This window comes from Crocodylus siamensis, chromosome 2, assembly GCF_052110815.1.
Source record: "Crocodylus siamensis isolate JL-2025a chromosome 2, ASM5211081v1, whole genome shotgun sequence".
Classification (NCBI taxonomy): domain Eukaryota; kingdom Metazoa; phylum Chordata; order Crocodylia; family Crocodylidae; genus Crocodylus; species Crocodylus siamensis.
This window is the reverse complement of record NC_143396.1, coordinates 164738336-164760843: the sequence shown is the minus strand read 5'-3', so window position 1 is coordinate 164760843 and position 22508 is coordinate 164738336. Positions and strand designations below refer to the sequence as shown.

The 22508-nt window shown below is 45.9% G+C and overlaps 1 protein-coding gene across 1 annotated transcript in view; it reads right to left on the bottom strand.

The window, feature by feature from the left end:
* Nucleotides 1-20702, bottom strand: part of PPEF2 (protein phosphatase with EF-hand domain 2) — a 31454-nt gene extending 10752 nt beyond the window's left edge. The window contains exons 1-13 of the mRNA XM_090034544.1: nt 20672-20702; nt 18854-18981; nt 16012-16069; nt 13065-13240; nt 10399-10513; nt 9763-9809; nt 8903-9069; nt 8776-8812; nt 8539-8688; nt 6117-6437; nt 2882-3067; nt 1842-1984; nt 726-832 (exon numbers count right to left, since the gene is read on the bottom strand). Of these exons, the coding sequence (XP_089890670.1) occupies nt 726-832; nt 1842-1984; nt 2882-3067; nt 6117-6437; nt 8539-8688; nt 8776-8812; nt 8903-9069; nt 9763-9809; nt 10399-10513; nt 13065-13240; nt 16012-16069; nt 18854-18981; nt 20672-20702 (1666 nt within the window). The remainder of the gene's footprint in view (nt 1-725; nt 833-1841; nt 1985-2881; nt 3068-6116; nt 6438-8538; nt 8689-8775; nt 8813-8902; nt 9070-9762; nt 9810-10398; nt 10514-13064; nt 13241-16011; nt 16070-18853; nt 18982-20671) is intronic.
* Nucleotides 20703-22508: the final 1806 nt, after the last annotated feature.

The following is a 22508-nucleotide window of genomic DNA, read 5'->3' as shown; positions in this document are numbered from 1 at the left end:
GGGTGACCTTGTGGCCACCTATAAATTTATCAGGGGAGGGCAGCAGGGAATTGGGGATGTGCTGTTTACCTGAGCGCCCCAGGGAGAAACTAGGAATAATGGGTGCAAATTGGTGGAGAGTAGATTTAGGTTCAACATTAGGAAGATTTTTTTACTGTAAGGGTGGCCAGAGTCTGGAGTGGGCTTCCAAGAGAGGTGGTGCTGTCACCTAATTTGGAGGTCTTCAAGAGGAGGTTTGACAATCTCCTGGCTGGGGTCATCTGACCTCAGTCCTCTTTCCTGCCAGGGGCAGGAGGTTGGACACGATGATCCATTGGGTTCCTTCCAACTCTATAATCTATGAATCTATGAATATAGCACTCCTATTGGTTTATCCCTACCCACTAGACCAAATAGCCTGTTAAAGGTGGAAATAAATTTGATCTGACATAAATTTCTTCTTCCCAAATCAACCTCATCATCTTAGCATTTTCACAAATTGACTGATTTTTTTTCCTGATATCTTTCTGGGTACCAAAGTTAGGCTGGCTTGTCTAGCAACACTTTGGATTATAGCATGCTAATAGCACAGCTTAGAGATGGCCAAAGTTTTCCCAGTCTTCCCTCATGCCCCTTTCAATTCATTGCCAACACAGGGCTGGCAGATCCCAAACACAGTCTGTCTTGTTACAAATCTGTTGAGTTTCCATCAATGAGTTCATATGACTCTCTTTATTTAGACTTACCGGTGTCATCCTTATCATAAGCTTTGAATGCATTGATCAGACTAGATGTGTGAGCAAAAAGCTTTTCTCGCAGAGCTCGAAAGGCTGACTCCTCCACTCTACTGATTCTAGAAACAGCAAAGGAGAGAAGCATTTAAAGCCTTGTCACAGAGACAGAAGAGGGACTCTACCCCTAGCTGTTTCTCTGCATGGACATACACACCTCTCCATGAGAGCAGAGTCCATTTCTTGCAAAGGAATAAAACCACATTCAATTATATGTGATAACCCACCAGGTAATCTTGGTGAGAGACAGTGTGCAATGACAAAAGCAGGAACATTTGTGTCTGGCACATGTGGGACTAGAAACTAATTCAGGTTTCCTAAATATCAGGTGGCTTGCAAGCACTCAGCATATACCGGTCTTTAGTTTCTTAAGTGATCGGGTCAAACTGCCAGAGCAGATTAAAGGAACACTGAGAAAGGAAAGCTAGAAATGGGCCCAGAGTGTAAAGTCAGAAGGAACCATTATGATCATCTAGTGCCATAGGTCAAAGCTTCTCACTTAGTAACTTCTGCATGAAGTCAACAACTGCTCTTTAAGCTACACCAGAGGTGCTCAAGCTTTTGTCCCCACAGGTCAGATGACTGGCACAGGACTGGTCCATGGACCAGATCATGCCCTTTGCACTGGGATTGGGCCCTGGGGCTCAATGCGGCCACCTCCCATCCCCACACACCTGGTGCTGCCTCAGCATGGCAGGATCAGGCCCTGGAGCCCAGTGTCAGCCCTGTACACCAGGAGCAGGCACCTGATCTAGCACCCAGAGCCTGGGGCTCTCCACAGGTCTGCAAATTTGGCCTTGGGGGAGCAGTGCCACTATTTCCCACCAGCAAATTTCCAGATCCTTGGGGAGGCTTGCATGCCAGATTCAACAAAACCAGGGGCCAAATCTGGACCATGGGCTGGGGGTTGAGCACCCATGATCTACACCATATCTTTGATGAAAGGAATCCAGTCTTGACTTAATATGTGAAGTACAGCCTTCAAGCCAGACTATCTAGAAGTTTTCATATCTGACGTTTTGGGTAGGACTCCTCTCTAATCTACAATAGAAAAGTACCAGCAAAACTTGCCTTTGTCTCATGCTTAGTGTATGGGCTATCTTGCTAGCTTGATACTGCACAAAATGAGGGACCAGGTCTGGCCCCAGTTTGACATAGGCGCCTCGGTTACTGCCAATCTCGTAATAGTTTGAAGCTGAAAATATGGTCAGTACCTAAACCAAAAAACAAACAAAAAACCTCATGAAACAGAAATCAGGCATTTATAGGCTGTCCATAAGATACATGTACATAAGACATATAAACCAATCAGAGCTGGATTCAAGGGGCAGTGAATCTAGTGCAACGTATTTTGGGAAAAAGGAAACTCTAGTGGTATCTCTGAAAAGGAAAAAACTCAGTGAATCAGATGCCATTTCTCATCTTTGCCATCTTACTGGTCTCACGTGGCAAAATACTATTGACAGAAATCAAAGTGTAAGCTCAGAATAATCCTTCTGAAGTCCCTAAAGTCACTCTGACTCAAACTTGTGTATCTGACGACACAGCTGAGTCCCACATTTAGTTGTTAGTAACCCCAATACTATCATGTCTTTCGTTTAGAACAGAACATCTGTTCTATGATGGGAGTTAGTATGTAACTGTAATGAGATAACGCATGGGTTTACTGAGTACTGCACTTTTCAATGCATAGAAGTGAACCAGATCTTCATGCAGGCCTGGTGTCCTGATGCAGAACAATGTGGAGTTGAATTAACCTGAGATTCCCAGAGCAAAAGCTTAGTTTAGGTGGAAAGCACATATTAGTAACTTCAAGGTAGACTCTCTCCACAGCTCTGTATGGGTGAGATGGTCCTTCAAAACAGGAACATTTCAAAAAGGCAACTGCTGTTACCCTCTAATTGTAGTTTGAAGAGGTCAAGGATGATTCAAATGTAGCAAAACTCCTCCAACTTTAACTTTGAATGAAGCAACACTGGCACAGTTTTGCTGCATTTGAAGGCTAATTCACACACTCAAGACTCTTCCAAGGAAACCCGAACATGGTAGTGTGGGAATACACCCAGCCCCCCTTCACCTCTGCCCCTTTTGTTTGTTGCCTTATCAGTTACCTTTCGACTGTGGCAGAACTCATAGCCTTCTGGCTTGCACTCATGGGAGCGGATCAGGAACTGCAGGTTGTACTTTTGCAGAAGCTTCTCTGTCACATCAGGCCCAAAGTAGCAACCACCTCCGCGGACTGTATTTACTATGCAACCCTCCTGAGGCATGGGGTCACTCCACAATACATCTATAATCTGAAAAGATTGGAAAGATTTCCTAGTTGAATGCGTGCAGCAATGCTGCATGGTACCTATCATTGCAGCAGCAGCAGTTACCAAAAGTTAGCACCCTGCACCATCTGAGATTCAGATATTGCTGATGGTGAGTAGAGGGGAATATTATTATTTCCAATACCATGGTATAGCAACAAACAAGCACTTTAAATGATGTATAAGTGTGGGTGTATTATAATTCACATGGGCAGATTCAAGACACGATAGCACAATTGCATCCCCCTTTGGCTCTGCTACACCTAAGGTCCTGGCTGGAGCCTCTGCTTTCATGAAGCTCCAGGGGTGACCACTGCTGCCAGTACTCCTGCCCTCCTTTCCCCTACTGCTAAACTAGTGAGGGAAAGATAAGAAGCAGCAGTCTTTATCCCCTTGGCTCCAGAGCCAAGTGCAAGCAGGGGCTCTGGTCAGACCCCACTTTGATCAGATGGTGAGCTCAGCACTCACTGATCAAAAGAGCTTTGGCAGGAGCCTGCACTGCTGGGGCAGTGAGCTCAGAGCTCGCTGAGCATGCATGACAGCCAAAGTTGGGTGATGGGAAGCACCCTCTCCTTTGCCCCATTTCTGGATCTGCTTCTGGCTGCATGCACTTGCACAGACAGGACTATCTCTGGACTGGGCCTTTGCAGAGAGGAGAATATTGTTGGTCTGTGGTGCTAGAAATATAGCAAGGGAAAAAATCCAGGTTGTAATAAGAGTCTTCTTCCCATTGCTCTCTCAGCTCAGCCCTATTTGGACTTTCCTGTCCCAGGCCAGCAGGAGACTCATATCCTAGAACAAGACCTCTTGAGAAATACTGGTGCCCTGACTGGGCTTAGCATTAAACTGTCTGGAGCGCTGAGCACCATGCGGTAACAGGAAAGCTGACTTGGTCATTCATTTGGATTAGAGCTGAAAGTTTCATCTCTTTGACCTTGACCCCTACAGCTTTATACTGATAAAGCATGCAACACTCTGGGACATTTGGATGAAAGTTCCTATTATGAGGTGATTAGCAGGCTGCATTTGTAGGTCATGGGAGAGGCTTGCAAGTAAACCAGCTGGAGTGTTTTAAAAGGAGGGAAGAGATTTTCAGAACTGTGATTTCCCCCACTAGTTCTACTTAGTGCAGTCTTCTGTCAAGATACAAACAACATTCAGGCATGATGCCAAACAGACATTTTAGATTATTATAGTAAAGACATTTTAAGTGATCAGGTCACAATGACTTAAAATTTTAAAGATATAGATTTTTGGACCAGCTGTACAGTTTGGAAAGCTGTAGACAAGTTTCAGGTACCAAATGTCCTTCCTCCACTTGACATTTTAGATCTTTTTTCTCCCACACCTCTGGGAAAGCAACTAAGTTATTGGCACAGATATTGGCAAAGGAATATTAATGCTCCTTTTTTGGTTCTGACAAGTAGAGATTCAGATTGTAGCTGTTCTGACAGATCTCAGGGAGAAACACTGATACCACCTCTCTCCCCCCCATGCTCCCTTATTGCAAAATAGTGATGCACGCATACATCTCAGCCTGTGGTGTCCACAGGGGCCATGGGCTTAATTCTCCACAGCCCCAGACTTTTAGTATGGAGCAAGGCGGGTGTCAAAATTGTTGGAATGTTTCAATGACAATGACAAAATAAACATAACAGAAGGATGGCAGATCAATTGCTTTGATTTCCCCTCTTTCCCCTTCGCTCTCCCCCAAATAAAGTTCAATCCAAATTCAGCGTGTCCCGATGGAAAGCACTAATTCTCTGACAAGACAAAACAGCATTTCCTGATAGAAAAACGTTCTGTTGGCAAATTTTTATTCTGTTGATACCTGCCCTGGCTTGATCATCTTTTTCAACAAGTGCTACGAATAGGGACCTACAGGAATCCACAGCAGAAGTTGAGTGCACAGCGCCTCCTTTAATCTTGCACGGTCCCCCATGCCCACCTTGCCCCTTGCCTCCCCCACAGCTGCTGATTAGACGAGTTCACCACCATTCCCTCCTGATCAGCAGGGAAGCTAAAATCATGGTTTTAAACATGGCACGCAGGCGCTGTTCTTGCCTTCCCGCTGGTCAGCAGCAAACAGCAGGGCTGTCTGGGGACCCGCAACCAATCAGTGCCGGAAAGCAAAAACAGCACTGTATTTAAAACCATAGTTTTTGCCTCCCTGCTAATCAGGAGCAAGCTGCAAGCAGGGCCCCTCCACCAAGTACTGGAGGGAGGGGGGGGGAAACCTGTAAGATTAAAGGAGCCACCGTGCACCCCACTTCCACCATGAATTCAGTAGGTCCCAAGCTATGACTAAGAATCTGTTCTTTTGTGTCCTCCGTTATCTCCAAGTATTCACTGTATTTAACACATATTCCATGGAACCTATCACCAGAGATCCTAGTTTTCTGTCTGCCGCAGAAAACAATGGAAAAACGTGGAATCCACATTTTTCCACAACCTACAGAAAGCATGGTGGTGTCCCGTGGCAAGTGACACTATTTCTGGTCTTTCTTATTTTTGCCTCAGTTTTTGCCCCTCAGCCAACCAGAGGAGGTGGTGGTGATGCCATTGATTGGCTGAGAGGCAAAAACTGTGGCAAAAATAAAAGCAGCAATGACTCCACTCACTGCAGGATGCTGCTGCATTTTTAGTAGGTCTCGGAAAAACGTGGACTTTTGTGGTTTTTTTCAAACAGAGATTGTTTTTGTTTTTTTTCTCATGGAAAACTAGGATCTCTTCCCATCATCATGGTCACCATCTTTTGTCCAGCCACAATGACATCTTTTGCCCAACCAGGAAGCAAGAAATTATAATCTGATGGTGTGCTACCCAGATACAACTGACAGCACAGGACAAGAGGTAGGAAGCAGTAGGTTCACAATTTGCTCCTTTGAAGTAGAGCTTGCAGGACAAGGACAGCCCCTCCGTTGGAAGGACCATGGATAACAGCCCATTTTCACCCGATGCTGCTCACAAGGACAAGGGATGAAACTGCTTTAGGAGAGGATCTACAGTGCTTTAGCAGTCTCAAACATCTCACCTGCTTCCACTCTTCCTGGATTGTCTGCCATGATTCAGATAATTCAGATTCTGTCTTGGACATGGCGACAGAGGTGGCACAGGTGATATCATCATCCTCAGAATCTGACTCAATCTCCAACAGCTTGCGGCATTTCTCCAGCTGCTCTTGAACTGTCTTTCGGACCCATTTAGAGAACTCCATCCTGTCGGTCATGCTGGGAGCCATGGCTGAGGAAGAGCTTAGGCTGGTCAGTGAAGAATTGATACTGTCTCCATTTATGTCTCTCCAGTCTATTAATCTAGGCTTTTTCTTCTTTTTCCCCCTTAACACGGAAACAAACTGAAAGAAGAGAAATGGGTGAATTCACAAGGTGGTGAGCTGGGAGCCTCTTTCCTGCTTTGTACCACCAAGCTGTCATGTTAACCCCAGTACTAACACTCTTTGTGGGGTCATTCAAGTAACTTAACCCTTCTCACCTGGATTTCTCCTCTGTTAAAAGTGGTTTAATTATCCTAACTTATTAGTGTACTCCTAGCAAGTGTGGGGTCCTGTATATAGAGGATGATGCAGAATAGGAAGGACAGGGCTGTGGACTAAGACCTGGGAGACTTGGGTTTTACTCCCCATTCTACTAATGACTGCTTGCTGGCCTTGGGCAAGTCACTTCACCTCTCTGAGCCCCAGTTCTCTCACTAGAAGATGACAGAGGTACATTCCTCTTGAAAAGAGAGATGATATGGAGGTAAAATCCTGAACTGACTAGGAAGTGGTCACATACTGAATTCATTTATGAACACTTAGAAACAGACTTGGCTGCAAGGGCCACCAGCTGAAGGGAACTGATATTGTGGGGTCAAGGGATGAAGGTGTAGTAGGTAATGGAAGGGAGCCAGAGCATGTATAATCTCAAAAGAGATTTAATTCCCCACAGAGGCAGGGTTTGGGGCAATTGGGTAAGAGACTATGTGAATGCTATCCAGGCAGCAACACTCTGAAGGAAAGGGATCTTCCCAACACCCCTGTGTAAGAGGGGAGTAGGAATGAGTAAGTGGCTTGCCCAAGATCACCCTGGATATCTCAGGCAGAACTCAGAAAAACCTAAATCCCCTGAGTCACATGCCAGTGCTTGAAAAGCAGGCACAAACCAGAGTTTAGATACTGGTGCTACTGGGAGAAACAATCTATGACCAAGGGAACAGAGTCTTCTTAGCATGGATTATATGTTCCCTCCGCATCACAGAACCTATATCAGCAAATCTATTTAAGTGTGCCATGATCTCCATCCTTGGACCTGTACTCTTTAACGTCTTTATTAATGATGTGGACACTGGTGTCAGAAGTGGACTGGCCAAGTTTGCTGACAACACCAAACTTTAGGGTAGAGTGTCCACACCTGAGGATAAGCTGGTGATCCAGGCTGACCTGGATAGGCTTAGAAAGTGAGCGAATAAAAACCTGATGACATTCAATATGGAAAAATGTAAGGTACTCCACCTCAGGAAAAGAAACTTGCAGCATGCTTATAGGCTTAGCAGTGCTACGCTCACTAGCACCACGGCTGAAAGGGTCTTGGGGGTCATGACTGACCACAAGATGAACATAAGCTACCAATGTGATATTGCAGCTGGTAAAGTGAACAAAACTTTGGCTTGCATCTATAGATGCTTCTCAAGCAAATCTCGGGATGTCATCCTCCTGTTGTACTCGGCATTGGTGAGGCCACAACTGGAGTACTGCATTCAATTCTGGGCTCCATGATTCGAGAAGGATATTGAGAAACTTGAGAGATTCTAGAGGAGAGCCATGCACATGATCAGAGGGCAAGAGAGGCTGAGAGACATGGGACCCTTCAGCCTGGAAAAGCTCAGGATCGGGGGTGACCTGGTGGTAGCCTATAAGTATATAAGGGGTGTGCATCAGGATCTGGGGGAATGCCTGTTCACCAGAGCGCCCCAAGGGATGACAAAGTCCAGCGGTCACAAAATCCTCCAAGACCGTTTCAGGATGGACATAAGGAAAAACTTCTTTACTGTCTGAGCCCCGAAGGCCTGGAACAGACTCCCTCCAGAGGTGGTGAAAGCACCTGCTCTGGATGCTTTGAAGAAACGTTTGGATGCTTATGTTGCTGGGATCCTATGACCCCACCTGACTTCCTGCCCCTAGGCCAGAGGGCTGGACTCGATCTTCTGAAGTCCCTTTCAGCCCTAACGTCTATGAAATCTGTTAAATCTATTGCTGCTTAAGAGAGACACCATGAGCCTTACATTTTAAAGGAACTTGGATGCTATTCCATCCTCCTCCTCCTCATCTCAGGTGTACACACACAGTTGAGTCCAGCCTATCTGAAGCCACTCTCTATGTTTTTATCCTCCAGCCAGGAGACCACAATAGATGATTGGCAGTACCTTTATATTTTAGTGGGTCTACAAAGTAAACATACCTTGTGCCTTTCAATATTTTCAAGTAGGTCCAGGTCAGTTGTGTCAGACACCCCACCATGCAGGATGAGGACTTTATGATCAATTAAGGTAGCCAGCGGAAGCCAACAAAAGACATTCTGTATCATCTTCAGGATTTTCTTTCCATGCCCCTGGAGAGATGGGGGTCAAAAGAAGAAAGTGAAGTGCCAGCACTCCACAGCATGTTAGGGAGGAGATGATCTGTCAGGCCAGCTTACCTTATATTTTTGCATGACTTCCTTGGTAAAACCATAGCTAAAAGCAAACACAAAAGATGGTTTTAAAGAGTGCCTGTTAGGTGCAACAACTTTGCATTTCAATTACTCATGCATTTTGAGCCCATACCGTAAGTTGACCATGTGATCTTCATGGTTTCCTCGATTTAGATGAACTTCCTTTGGGTAAACCAAAAGGAAGGCAAAGAGAATGATTAGGATCTCAATGGAGTTTTTGCCTCTGTCCACAAAGTCCCCATTGAACACGTAGGACTTCTCTGGAGAAGGAAGACCGTTCTACAAAACAAGAAATACAGTCAACTTCTACAGGAAGAAAGGACCATATTTCCCCTATAACTCTTACATCTATCTAGGTTCCAGCCATCCTGATTTATAGCTTTTTATAAAATACATCATGGATTAGAAACTTGACTGCTATCTTGGCAGAGTGCTTCACAGATGGTGAAATCCTATCCCCACTGACTTCAATAAGACTAAGATTTCACCCAGAATAAAACAGTCCCCAGAAGGATAAGACAAGAATAACCTACCTAATCACACTGTGGACCACACTCTGCGGTGGTGCAAATTACTTCAGTTCCATTGGTTTCTACACCAGTTTAAATCACCTAAGGGCTTTAGATCTTGCACAATATTTATTCTTTTAATCTCCTCTCATTTGACAAACATGGTTATGTCAGCTCAGTAAGTGAAAAATCAATGACTGGCAAAGCTGGTTTCATATTTATTCCTTAAAACAAATGTTCAAGTGGCACTCTGGAAAGATGGACTCTGATAACAGTAGCATCTAACATCAGATTTTCCAAAAACAAGGGTATAATCTACCATTTATTGCTAACCAAGCTCAAGTGGAGAATTACACTTTTAAGGTCTGGCCCTGCAAAATACTTTGTTACAGCCAAAAGAACTGCTCAGATGTATAAATAGGGATGGACTGGGCCAGTGTAAGTTAGCATAGAGCATACATACCTTATAAAATATCAGAAATAAATCATCCAGCTGCCCATGTAAGTCTCCTAACAGACGAGAAGAGGCATATAAGTCAAATGTGCTTTTCCCCTTACTACCATTTAATACAAAGCAGTGCCTTTCATGTCATTTTTTTCAAACATGAATAACCATTTAACATCCCCTTCTGTAAAATGACTCCTCTTTAAATCAGTAGTTCCATTTACCCCAATATGTAAGCTGTTGGCATCAGAAGTATTTCTATCTTATAACACCAGGGACTGAACTGACATTATATAGCTGTAGAACAGGGAGAATACAGATACTAACCCCTCCTGCATTTTTGAGCAAAATCAAGCTTGGAACAGGATGGAGAATGAGACTTTCCATCGTTTGAGTTTGATTTGGTAGTAACTTGAATATAGCAGGTAAACTCTGATGACCACCATAACATTCCCCTTTAGAGACGGACACAGCAGTACCACAATACATGGGCCCAAGCTAGATCGCCTTTGGTACAGCGACATAGTGCCATTTATTTCAGAGGGCTTACATGTGTATCACAGAGGAGGGGAGAAATTTACCTACAATAAAAAAAGCACCCAAGCTAGCTGAAACTTATAACTGCTTGAGGAGTCTTTTTCTACCCATACTCACCGCATACAGTGACCTCCTCGCTATAGCAAGTGGAGACGTGATTGATGTTTGGCAGCTGTTTGAGGTGCTTTCTGGTTTCATGTAGGAGCTTTAAGACATAGTGAGCGTGCAGCTGCTACTAGGAGAAATGAAGGGAATTAGAGTGGGAAGTCAGAGCACGGTGTAAACTCTGAACAGCCATTCAGCTGTCTCTAGGAAGACCTTGCACTCACAAAATAACCAAAACAGAAGGTTGATGCATCAATTATTTTGATTCCTGCCCCCCCCAAATTAGTCCAAACTCAAAGTGTTCCCTTGAAAAGCTCTAATTTTAATGAAGCAGCATGTCCTGATTGAAAAATGTTCTGTTAGCGGATTTTGTTGCCAGCTTCACATATTAATCAGCTGTTGGTATCTGTCCTACTTGTATCATCTTTTTCAACAAGAGCTACAAACAAGTACTGGTATGTATTTCTTTGCAGTCTCCTGTCATCAGTCATATTTAACACACGTTCCATGGAACCTGCCACTGTCTTCCAGACAAACAGGATGGATTTCTCTGTGCAGATATTCTTGAAAAAGACTTTCCTAGTGACACAAGGCTTCTAAGCCATAGGCACCTGTACATGATGTAACAGGGTGGTATCAAAGCACCCCCCAAAAAAAATTCTTCATGCTGCCCTATTGTAGGGACAGTCCACCCCACACTCACCCACCTTGTCTTGCTGTTAATAAGAATATGTAGACTGCAGAAGACTGCCCTGATCTTACTGTACTGACCACCCACCTTGTGGTCATGGTCTTCAGGGCCAATTACACAGCCACGTACCTCCCCTACACCATGTCCCGTGCCTCGCAGATGGCATCTTACTCTTCATGTCTAGCTCTGGCCCCTCACTGGCCCACGCTCTACTCTCCAGCCCCTCACTGGGATGCCCTCTAACTCAGGACCTTCACTGGGCTGTCCCTGGCCCCTTCCCGGGCTGCGCTCTAGCTCAAGCCTCTCAGTCTTTTCTCCCTGAATCTTCTGGACCCTGTGTGGTCCGGATGGTCTTCCTTATCCAGTGCTTTTCTTTTGGGGTGTGCTCCTCCATGGGGTAACCCACAAGGCAGTGGGGGCTGAGGCTTTCCAGCACCCCACCCTTGCCTCTTCCTGGAGGGCTGCAGGCATGGCATTTCATGGAGACTGCCCCTCCATAAGCAGCTCCACCACAAAAACCACCTCCAGTAGGGTGCAGATTTAGGTCTTACCCAGTTTTGGTCTTACCTAGGACCAATATCAGACCTACCTGATCTCCCCATCCTCTTCCCCTAGAGGTTCTGCACCTCCTTGGGGCTGGTGAGTCCTCTGGCCCTACCTGCATCCCACATCTCCACCTCTATCCCTAATCCGCACTCAGACCGCTTGTCTCTGAGTCCTCTTCCTCAGACAGCTGAATCAGCCATTGTCATCTAAGCTATATTTACTCTGACCACCAGCTCTCAGCTGTGGTCCCTCTCCACAGAGACCACTGGCCTCCTCAAGGCCCTGACCCTGCTAACAGGCTAGTTGAGTGGCCAGGCCCTTCACAGCTCTGGCCCCAGTTTGTACCCTTTAGCCCCTCCTCTGCCTTGGCCCCAGCATGGGCCAGTCGAGGTCCTCAGATTCAGTGTACTGGCTGTCAGCCTCCTCCTTTCCATGGGTCCACCCTCTCAGGTCCCTTCATGCAAGTCTCTTCTTTTCTCTACAAGGTTCAAAGCCCTGCTAAGATCATGCCACTCAGCCCCTGTCTTCTTTACATTTCTCAAGGCCCCTCCCGGGACCTCCTCCTGTGGCTGGCCCTATTCTCTGGGTTCACCCAAGCTTTGAACTGGATCTCAATTGTTCAGGCCCTCCCTCCAGGCCCACCTGGTCACTTTGTAGACCTGATGACCCTCAGCCCTTCTCCCTGTGCTGGCCTGGCTTCTTTAGGCCTCTGTGCACTCAGCTCTCTTTCTCCCAGGTGGTCCAGCCTCTCTGGGTCTCTATGCAGACAGAGCCCTTTCCCCCAGGGCTCCTATGGTCTCTCACCCAATACCCCCACCACTCAGCTCACTCCAGGGCTGTGGACCCTACCTGGGTCCTCAGGAACTTCTTCCTCCCCATAGTCGTTACTTAAAACCCCTGCATGTTTCAGATGGCCTTCAGGAGCTGCAGCCTTCTGGCTGGGTGATGTTGCTCCTCCAGCTTCCCAGATGTTACTACCCTCTTGCTTTCAGGGTCTGGGTTTATGCCCTTTCTCAGCCCAGCCCTCCACCAGTCAGGCACTTTCCCTGCAGTCATCTGGCCCTCCTGATCAGCCTCACCTGCTAGCCCCTTGGTCTGCTGACTCCCTGCTTAGGCCTGACCCCAGCTGCTCTGCAGTTTGCCTGACTCCTGAAAGCGGCAGGCATGCCAAGTGGTCTGCCACACATGGGCCCAAATTCTCTGCGTGTGTAGCAACATTACGTTTCCATGAACCATGCCTGTATTTACAGTAGCCAAGAATTTGGTCAATAGCCTTCACAATAATCACGGGTGGAAGCTGTGAACAGATGGAACAAAATGGTCAATGACCTGAAAAAATATCCCCGTGACAAGCTCCTGATCGTGTGTTTAGAACAGGCGCGGTAGATCTTCTCTTGGAATCTTCCTGCCAAAGACGGATGGTTTGTTTTGGCCTACTTACTTGTTTCTGTTTGAATGCTTCCAGCAAGGCAGCAGCATGATCAGGTAGGAGTGGGAAGGAAAGATGGGGTCCAGTGTAGAAATCCGGCACTTCAACAGAGTCATAGTCGCAGAACTTTTCCAGCTCTGACTCTTTGTAATTTTCTTCCTCTGTGAACATGCGGCTAATGAAGTCCCCTAGGTGAGGTAAAACCAGAGAATGTTAATTAGGACTAATGGGTCATTTCAATAACTTCCTAAAGATCACTTGGCCTTGGGAGAGGGAAGCTAATTAAGAAAGACCTTTTGTGAAAGTTCCAGTGGAGTGGTTGATGCCTTGATTCTGCATTAGGCAGTAGAAGGCCTGGGAAATGATGAGGTGTGGGCAAGGCTCAGTACTCACCATGGCAAACAGAATTGCAAGGCCAAGTATTCCCTACAGATTTTGGTGAAGCCACGTGACAATTTTTGTATTCTTGAAAAATCTGAATCTTCCTGAATTGCATACGATAATGAATCACGCAACAATAATACAGCACTTCTCTTTTGGAACAGAATGGTTGGAGATATTTTATCTGGCATCTTTAACCCAAAAAATGGTGGATGCCAGGGAGAGTAATGAGTAGGAGACAGATCACTCTAGAGATACCAAGTTTTATGCTCTCCCTATATAGCAAGGGTGGGCCAGAAATGGCCTGTGGGCCAGATCTAGCCTGGCAAGGGATTCTGTCTGGCGCACAGCAGGACCCTTGGCCCTGCCTGGCAGTAAGTGTAAGCACTGTAAGTGTGGGGCTGGGCCCCAGGGCCTGGGGCAGAGCCACAATCTTCTTGCACATGCCTGCCTGCAGAATCGGTGCCCATTGCAGGGACATGCAGGGAGCGGATTATGGCTCTGCCTCAGGCCCCAGCCCCACACTGTCACTGCTCTGCAATCCTGGCTCTGGCCTCTGCCCTGGTCCCAGCCCTGGCCACCGACTCTGTCTGGCACCCCTGGCAGTGGGTGCAGGGCAGACAGGCCTGGGCCAGATAGGATCAATTGTACCCCCTCCCCCTGCCGTGCTGGTATCCCCTGCTCTCCTGGACCCACAACAGCTCATCAAAACTCCTTAAGTGGTCCTCCACCACAAATAATTACCCACCCCTGCTATATAGCATCCACTTCTGCCACTGTTGGAGACAGGATATTGGGATAGATGGTCTGACTCAGTATGGCACTTTTTATATTTATGTATTATTCTCAAGCAATATTAAATTTCTTTTACATTATGCCTCACTTTTCATTGTGGGACAAATTTTGCATTGAAAATTGCATGATAACTCTTTGCATTATCATATTACCTGGAAACCCTACTCAGGGAACAGGATAACATTGTGCTGGGCATAGTATGAACATGGAACAAATGTGGAATTTGTTGTGGGAAGGGGAAGGCAGGAAGACAGATTTGGATAGATGTGTGAGCAAGGGTGGCAACCTGACAGGGAATAAGAAGCACTTTAGTGGGATGTATTGGTTTAGTTGATCAACAGTGAAATAGCTAATACAGATATAGATAATATTAGAATTCAGAGTTAATTTGGGGTTAATAATCAGGATAATTTGGCGAGTTCACAGCTCTCATCACTATTGCTTCAAGCTATCTGCAGATTCAGCAAAACAGCTCAATTCATGTTTTGCAGATTTTCTTCATACTTTTAAAGGAAGCACAGTTCTAGAACACAGTCCTCTAATAATGAATTTTGCAGTTGCAGAATCATGGAATAGTTATTACTGTGACTATCCCTGAAGACAATAAACCATTTTCTAATAAAAGCATTATGGGCAGGCATTTTTATTCACGCTTCCCTCTCCTAAAGGAATTGCAGCTGCTTCACTTACCCCTTTGAGTCCTAAGGCTGCAGCAGTTTGACTCCCTACCCCAAACTGCAAAGGCCTTCTATAGTAGGCATGGCCTTCTGGATAACATCTGGGTAGGTTGTCCTTGGGATTCTTTTAAGGCAGGGGCAGGCAATTATTTTGGGGAGGGGGCCGTTTATCGAGTTTTGGCAAGCTGTCGAGGGCCTCATGGGTAGCTCCACCCCTTGACAGGTGCCCTGCCCCCTGGTCACCATTTTAGGTCTGGAAGTCCCACTCCCTAACCCCCAACGAGAAGTCCTTCCCCTTCCCCCCAAAAGTATTCCTTTCAGCAAGGAGTTTTGCCATCTCCGAAACAGAAAAATACCAAATTATTTTCTAAAAAGTGAACATCTAAAACGTTAATTAATATGATTAAAAAAATATGTTTGTCCTGGCTTACATGTGTTTCTGTAGTGTACACAGAGGTGATTGTATAGAATAGCTTAAAATGAAGTAATACTCTTGTATATTGTGGGGGGTGGTATAAATTTGTAGGGGTCTGTGGGTATGTGGGAGATGGGGGAGGGTGTGAATGTGTCTGTGGAGGGTGGATAGGTATGGGGATGTGGGTGTGGGGTGAGGGAGCATGTGGGTGTATGTGTGGATATGTGGGGTGTGGGTGGGTATAGGGTTTGTGGGGGAAAGTGTGTGGGGGGAGGGTGCCTGGGATGTGTGAGGGGGTATGGGTGTAGGGGTCTATGTGCATGGCAGTGTGAGTTGGGAGCCACATGGTGCTGGAGCAGAGCTGGGGTAGCAAGGCAAGGTAGTGGCTGGGAGTGGGGAAGGGCTAGGCTCCTGTCTCCTGCTACTGGCTCCCCCTGGGTCCTACTGCCCCTGTCTCCTGTCATCTTTGACAGGCAGCCAGGAGCAGATAAACATTTTCTAAAGTTTTTAGGGGTCCCATGGGCTGGACAGAATGGCTTGGTGGGCCGGATGCAGCTTGTGGGCCATAATTTGCCCACCCCTGTTTTAAGGACATTCCTTAATCAGTCAGAAGTTTAATGTTGAGCAGTCTAAGTGGGCAGCTATATATACAGCTATATTCCATAGCTATATATGGAATATACAGGCTTACTTTCTCCACTGCTTCTTGGTGTAAAGTGGTCCATAAGGTAACTGAAGAAGTTGTGAAGCTGTAGAAGACAAGAAGGGAGAACCTCATCATTCACTCTGAAACTCATTCCAGTGTATTAAGAATCCACTGCTGCAAAGCTCTTAATGAATATAGATCCTTTCTGTATATGAACCTTTTCTACATACTTCACATACTGCCCTATTTATATTGCATATAAGACTATACCAGTTCTTATGGTGGAACCAAAAAAATGCCACAGTGGAACTGAACAGGGGTCTAAATATCCTTGTCCAGAAAGGGGCCAATAGAAAATAATGCAATGGAAGACAGAATGTCTGTACAATGCACAATATTATACTAGAGGGGGAAATTCTTCACAGGTGTTGGTTTGCTATTTAATGCACTGATGTCTAAGGATTGACAGTCCATAACATTTTCAGAAAGGACAGGGTATGTACACTGCTCTTATTCAGACTAACATCCAATCCTAATTTGAATCTTGCTGAGTCACTTCTCCACTCTGGAGACTTCCTCTGGTTAACTGCATGCTGCACTGACACACTTTGATTTTCTTCACCTTAAGTGAGTGACTGTAATATTTTTAAGTGCTATCTTGAATGATGGAAAGGACATTAGCAGCCTTTGGGTCTTTTCTCAGCCCATGTGTTTAACCCCAGTGTGACTGCTTCAAAAGTATTGCAACACATACTGATCTCCTCGATTGGGTACTGGGAGTACAAAAGTACTAAGCCCTTTACTAACCCTTTTGAAAATCTGAAAAACCAAGAAGAAAAGGCCACACCCAAAGCATGGTGAAGTCAATGGAAGTCTTTCCATCAACTCCCATGGAATTTGAAATGGGCTGGAGATGAAGCATGACTTAATAACTGATTATGGAGAGGACACAAAACAGAGAACTTTTCTCACTTCCTTTGCTTCTAACCCATTCTGTTTTAAGGGCTTTTTTCCACTGAGTGGTATGTAAAACAGAAGAAATTATGGTGCCCTACTTTAATGTCTGCCTAGGCTTCCATTTTCTTATCAGGTACTCCTTATCTGATCCAAAATATTACACACACTAGGGAAAAAGCTACATGTCTTCAACCATATAAAAATACAAATATCTGTTTAAGGCATCTATGGTAAAGAATAACGAGCCAAGTTAGGGCCTTGTTACATGTTACACTTAGACTGCACTTAAAATGCAAGGGTCCAAGTGTTCAAGCAATAAAACACCTGCTAAATACAACTGTATTGCAGTAAAGGTAGGACTTTTCCAGGGAGGAGTATTAGCTAATTATTGGTCCCAGAACCACACTGGAGTCTTGAACTGACATTACAGTGAAGTCTTGAAATGGCTCTGGTGTGGTCCCAGAGCCTGTTACACCTTACATTTATAGTAAACATTAGCACATGACTGCTCAAACACATTCTAACTTTGACTGTGGCATGGTAATGCTTACTGTGCTAAGTGTTCTGTGTAACAAAGCCCTTAGACAAAGTACACTAACTTGGCTTTCCTCCCAGTATTCATAGCCCCTCAGAAAAGCATCTCTGAACTGGGGCTAGGAATTCTGGCTGCAGTCATCACCTTATACCTATACTGACATATACATACATTCATGTCAATATGTATCTACATAGGGGGGGGCAATTATTTTGCTTGGAGGGCTGATTAGTGAGTTTTGGTGAGCTGTTGAGGGCCACAAGAGTAGCCCCTCCCCTTGACAGTTGCCCCACCCCCTGTCACCCTCTTGGGACTTGAAGTCCCACCCCTAAGCCTTGACTTTTGACACTGGAAGTCCCTTCCCTTGCCCCCCGGAAATACTCCTTTTGGGAGGGGGGGGGTTGTCATCTTAGAACCAGAAAATAAACCAACTCATATACTAAAAGTCAAACACCTACTATAACATATTCTAATTTTATTACAAAAAATATTTTTGTTATGATTTGTGTTTGTGTACTGTATATAGAGGTGATTACATAACTCAAAAATAAAGTCTTAGTCTTTTATATTGTGGATGGGGGGGTGTGGATGGGGGAGTGTGTGTGTGTGTGTGTATGGTGGGGTGTGGAGGTGTGTGGGAGAGTTCTGAGGGGGGAATAGAGTATGTGGGGGTGTGGGAGGGTTGTGTGTGTTGGGGTAATAGGGTATGTTGAGGGTGTGTACATGTGAGTGGGTTGTTGGGGCAGGGTGTGGGTGTGAGGGAGTGTGTGTGCGGGCGTGGAGATCCCTCCACACTCTCCCCACGGCACACAGCCCCAGAAGGTGGCAGCAGCAGGAGCAGGCAGGCATGCTCAGAGTACTTGTGTCCAGCACAGATGCTGCTGCCTGGTGGTGCATGGCTCTGGCCAGTACTACACATCGCGGTGAGAAGTGCAGCCCAGCCAGCCTGCTTCTATCACTGGGGATTCCTGCCATGCACATGCAGGTCCTGCACTGGGAAGCCCCATGTGCTGGAGCTGGCTGCCTTTCCTGCCCCCTGCTGCGCAGGTCCTGGGACTCTGCTGGAAGGAGCCCTGCCCCCTGCTTCGCCGCAGAGTCTGCTGCCTGGGCTGGGCCCTTCTGCCCACAAGGGTGGGAGTGAGGTGCGATAGGGTATGTTGGCAGGGGGTGTATACATGGGGACTTTGCTCCCACCCTCATGGGCAGAAGGGCTGGGTGGGGTATAATTAGTCGGTGGGTGCTGTGGGTTGGATGGAAGTGCCTGATGGGCTAGATCAGCCTTCTTTCCAGAAAAGGGGGTTTTCAGAAAAATGCCATGTGCCTCCATGGCACAATCAGTTATGCTGACAATCAGGGACAGAAGTTTCCAGCATTTCTGTCTCCTTGTCTTCCTACCTTGATCTGATCCTGCTCGCAGGAGTACTCAATGGACTGGAAGATTCTCCAGGTGCATCTTCGGCGCATTTCTAGCCGGGCCACATAACGCCGGTACCACCTTTGGATGAGGACAGCGGCCTTGAAGGCTGTGACATGGAGAGCAGAACAAACAACTTAGCTGTCTCCTCTTATCATCAGTTTAAATATTTTTCATGCAATCCTAGAAAAGCAGGACTGGAAGGGAGCTCAGGAAGCCATCTAGTCCACCCCTCTGCTCAATCCAGGGATGCTTTCATTTAAACCATCCCAGACAAGTGTCTGTCTGGCTTGCTCTTGATAACTACCAATGGTGGAGACTCCATAGCCTCTCTAGGTAATCTGAGTCAGTGTTTAACCACCTTTCTAGTGAAAAAATTCTTCCTAATATACAAACTAAATTTCCCCTGTTGCCATTTAAGTCCATTACTGTGTGTCCTGTCCCCTGCAGCCAGGGAAAATAATCTATAACTATTGGACTATCTATAGGACTCTTTACCCTGTCAAAAGAGAAAAGTCAGACTTCACTGAATCAGCGATTCTCAAAGACACTTCTATGCTTCCCTCTGGTGGCGGCTTAAGACCTCAACATTAGTGATCTTTGTATTACAATGGTGTCAGAAGGTTTAATCAAGCCCTTCCTGAAAGTTAGATTGACAAATTTCCACCATATTTTATCTCTCTCAATATTACACTTCTTTTATAGACCAAGGGGTAAAATTCTTGGGGAAATATGTGACTTGCCCGAAGTAACAAATTGATAATGTGGCAGAGCAGGGAACTGGACCAAGGCCAGAACCTTGTTTCAGAAACTTTATCAACCCTGCATCAAGTCAAATGCATGTTGAGCTGGATTCATCACTGTGTGATTCCAATTTTACACAAGTGGAACGGTGCCATTTTTGTTGGGATACAGTAGGACAAACATGAAACGATGCTGCTGCTTTAAACCTTCCTTTGTGGACAAATCCTGCCCATCCATTCTAAGATGAGCTTCTTGGCATTTCTGAAGCAAGACAGCTTTCTCATGAGAACCACTAGGATCAACACAATAGCCGGGCATTGGTTTGAAACATACTTTATGCAAATGAAATAGTCCAGTAACATATTTGTATTGGTAGACCATAGCATCTTATTCTCTTGTCCAGCAGTATCCCAATCTGCAGCTGTTCTTTGCTATACCAAAAATCCAGTTGCAAGGGAAACACCCCCAAGTCGCTACTAAGACAACCTTAAAAAAAGAACTCCCATCATAAGCAATCATTGTCAAAGCCGTGGTGAACAAGTGAGCTTTAACCTGTGCCTTAAAAAGGGTTACAAAAGTAAATGACATTAGACAGCGAGCTAAAATGAATTCTAGGAGTTAGAAATGTGTTTTGAGAATCCCCTTTTGCCCATGCCAAATCCCAAATCTAAGGTCTGTTAGCAACAGCTCTTTAGCTGATCTCAAGGGCTGTAGTGAGGTACCAAGAGGGACAGGGATTTCAGGTTGCTGGGACCTACACCATGCAAGGATTAAAGATCAAACATCCACAGGTGGATTTGGACCCATAAGTGCAAAGGAAGCCAGTGGATCCTTTGGACTGTTGGTGTAATACACCTCCTACATCCAGTCTGCAAGCAACAATGTCCTGCAGCTTCCTGGGCTTCTCCAGATTAGGCCCACATGGAACACACTTCAGCAACCCCAGCTGGCAGGAACAAGGGCTGGGACACTTGTGACACATTACACACTTGAAAGAAAATATCTTGATCATCAAACCAAACAGAGGGAGAAGGCATTTCCACCCACTGCACTACATCTGAGGGAGTACAAGTTCTCTTCAACCATGGCCCCTCATGGACAAGAGACGGGTTCATGCACTCACTGATGGGAGTGGTGCCTTCCCTGCCAACCTCTCCAGAGTCTTTCCCTAGGCGACCAGCATCCGTTCTGTCTTGTTGGGTAGCCTTGAGCCAGCTTGTGCTCCTTCTCCTGGTCTGACATGGGGGAAGCGAGGATGCCACCCTGTGCCAGTCTGATGCAAAGGAGACACAGATTTACGCCATCAGTATCCTGATGGTGCTGCAGCTCTAACCCCCTTGCTGTCTCCTGTTGTGTCTTTATGAATGCACCGACCAGGAGCCCAGGCCGAACAGAACCATGGGGAACCCCGGAAAATATTCTTCAGGAGATGAGGAGTCATTACTTGCCCCATCCCCATCCTCACCCCCACCCCAACCCTAACCCTCATCCTGCCCCCAGGGGCCTTTGAGGAAAGCACCCAACAGCTGCCCTGGCAACTTCATAGTCCAACCAACTAAGCCCCGCCTTACAAATATAAACTTGCTAAAGCTTACAACATCCTGAGCATGAAATGGCCACCATGAAAGTGGAAACAGCATTTTTAGGTGACAGCCACAAGATCATGCTGCAACTTCCTGGCAAAACAGGGCTATCAAATCCCAAGAATTGAGATTATGTATATGATAATGCACACACACACACATACACACACACAGACCCTTTTAAAGCTCTGCCATTAACCCACTTGAACCTCCATAATCCATTATGCCCATTTAACTTGGCTCTGATCTGGTACAGCTTGTGTATTTACTTCATACCATCTGTGCCACCTCAGCAACCCCTCCAGTCATAGACACCTCCTTTTTTTTGGCTCAGCTTAGTGACTTTCTCCAGTTTCTTTTAGGCCTTACTCCAGAGTCCTAAGTTTCAGTCATCTTCTAACAGTGCCACACAGTATCAGTTTGGGTTGATGCTGGGGCAGCTGCTTCATAATCTATCAGCCAGACCAAAAATAAAGCAGCCAGAAGGAAAGTGAATGCAAGCATTCATTTAGGTCGACAACAATGGCTGGCATCTGGAAGGAAAGAACAGCAGTAGTAGCTACTGCAGTGCCTGCCAGAACAGGGAGAGCAATGGGGCAAGTGTGGTGGAAAAGCTGGATTAAAAAGAAGGAAAAACTACTGTGGGCTGTGAAGGGTTGGCAGGAGATAGATTGCTTTAATTTAGTTAACTTGCACTATACCAGAAAGAACACATACATCAGCAAAAATACTGCTTGACCTTTACCTGAAAGGGACAGGCCCAGGAATTTATGAAATGTTATTTAGAAAACTTAGGACAGATTCTCTTTATGGTACTCCGGTGCCTACAGCCATCCACTGAGCTATATCCTTTATATGCAGCCTCTACAATGACAGCTCATGCCCAGAAGTGCTTCCATTTTAACCAGGCAGAAAGAAAAAGAAAGTATTTTCATCCCTATGTCACAGCCAGGAACTAAGAGAGAGGACTGGTGACTTGCCCCAAGTCACAAAGAGAGTCATTGGCAGACACAAATCGGATCTCTTGGGTCTCAGCCCAGGACATTCTGCTTCTTTGAGGAGAGATTTGTGGTTCCTGTGGCTGTGCAGTATTCTCCCTAGGAAAGACTTATTTGCGGCACTCGCATACCCCTGCCCTTTTCTCCCTCAAGTCTTCAGTACAACGGGCCAGATAGTCCATTGCCTCCCTCTTTGTGTAGTCATTGGGACTGGTGCACAGAGCAAACTGTTATGTGGAAGAGGTTTATATTCACTTTGCTCCTATGTAAATGGTATGGAGAAGTGGAAAATTAGGCCGAGTATCCCAGCG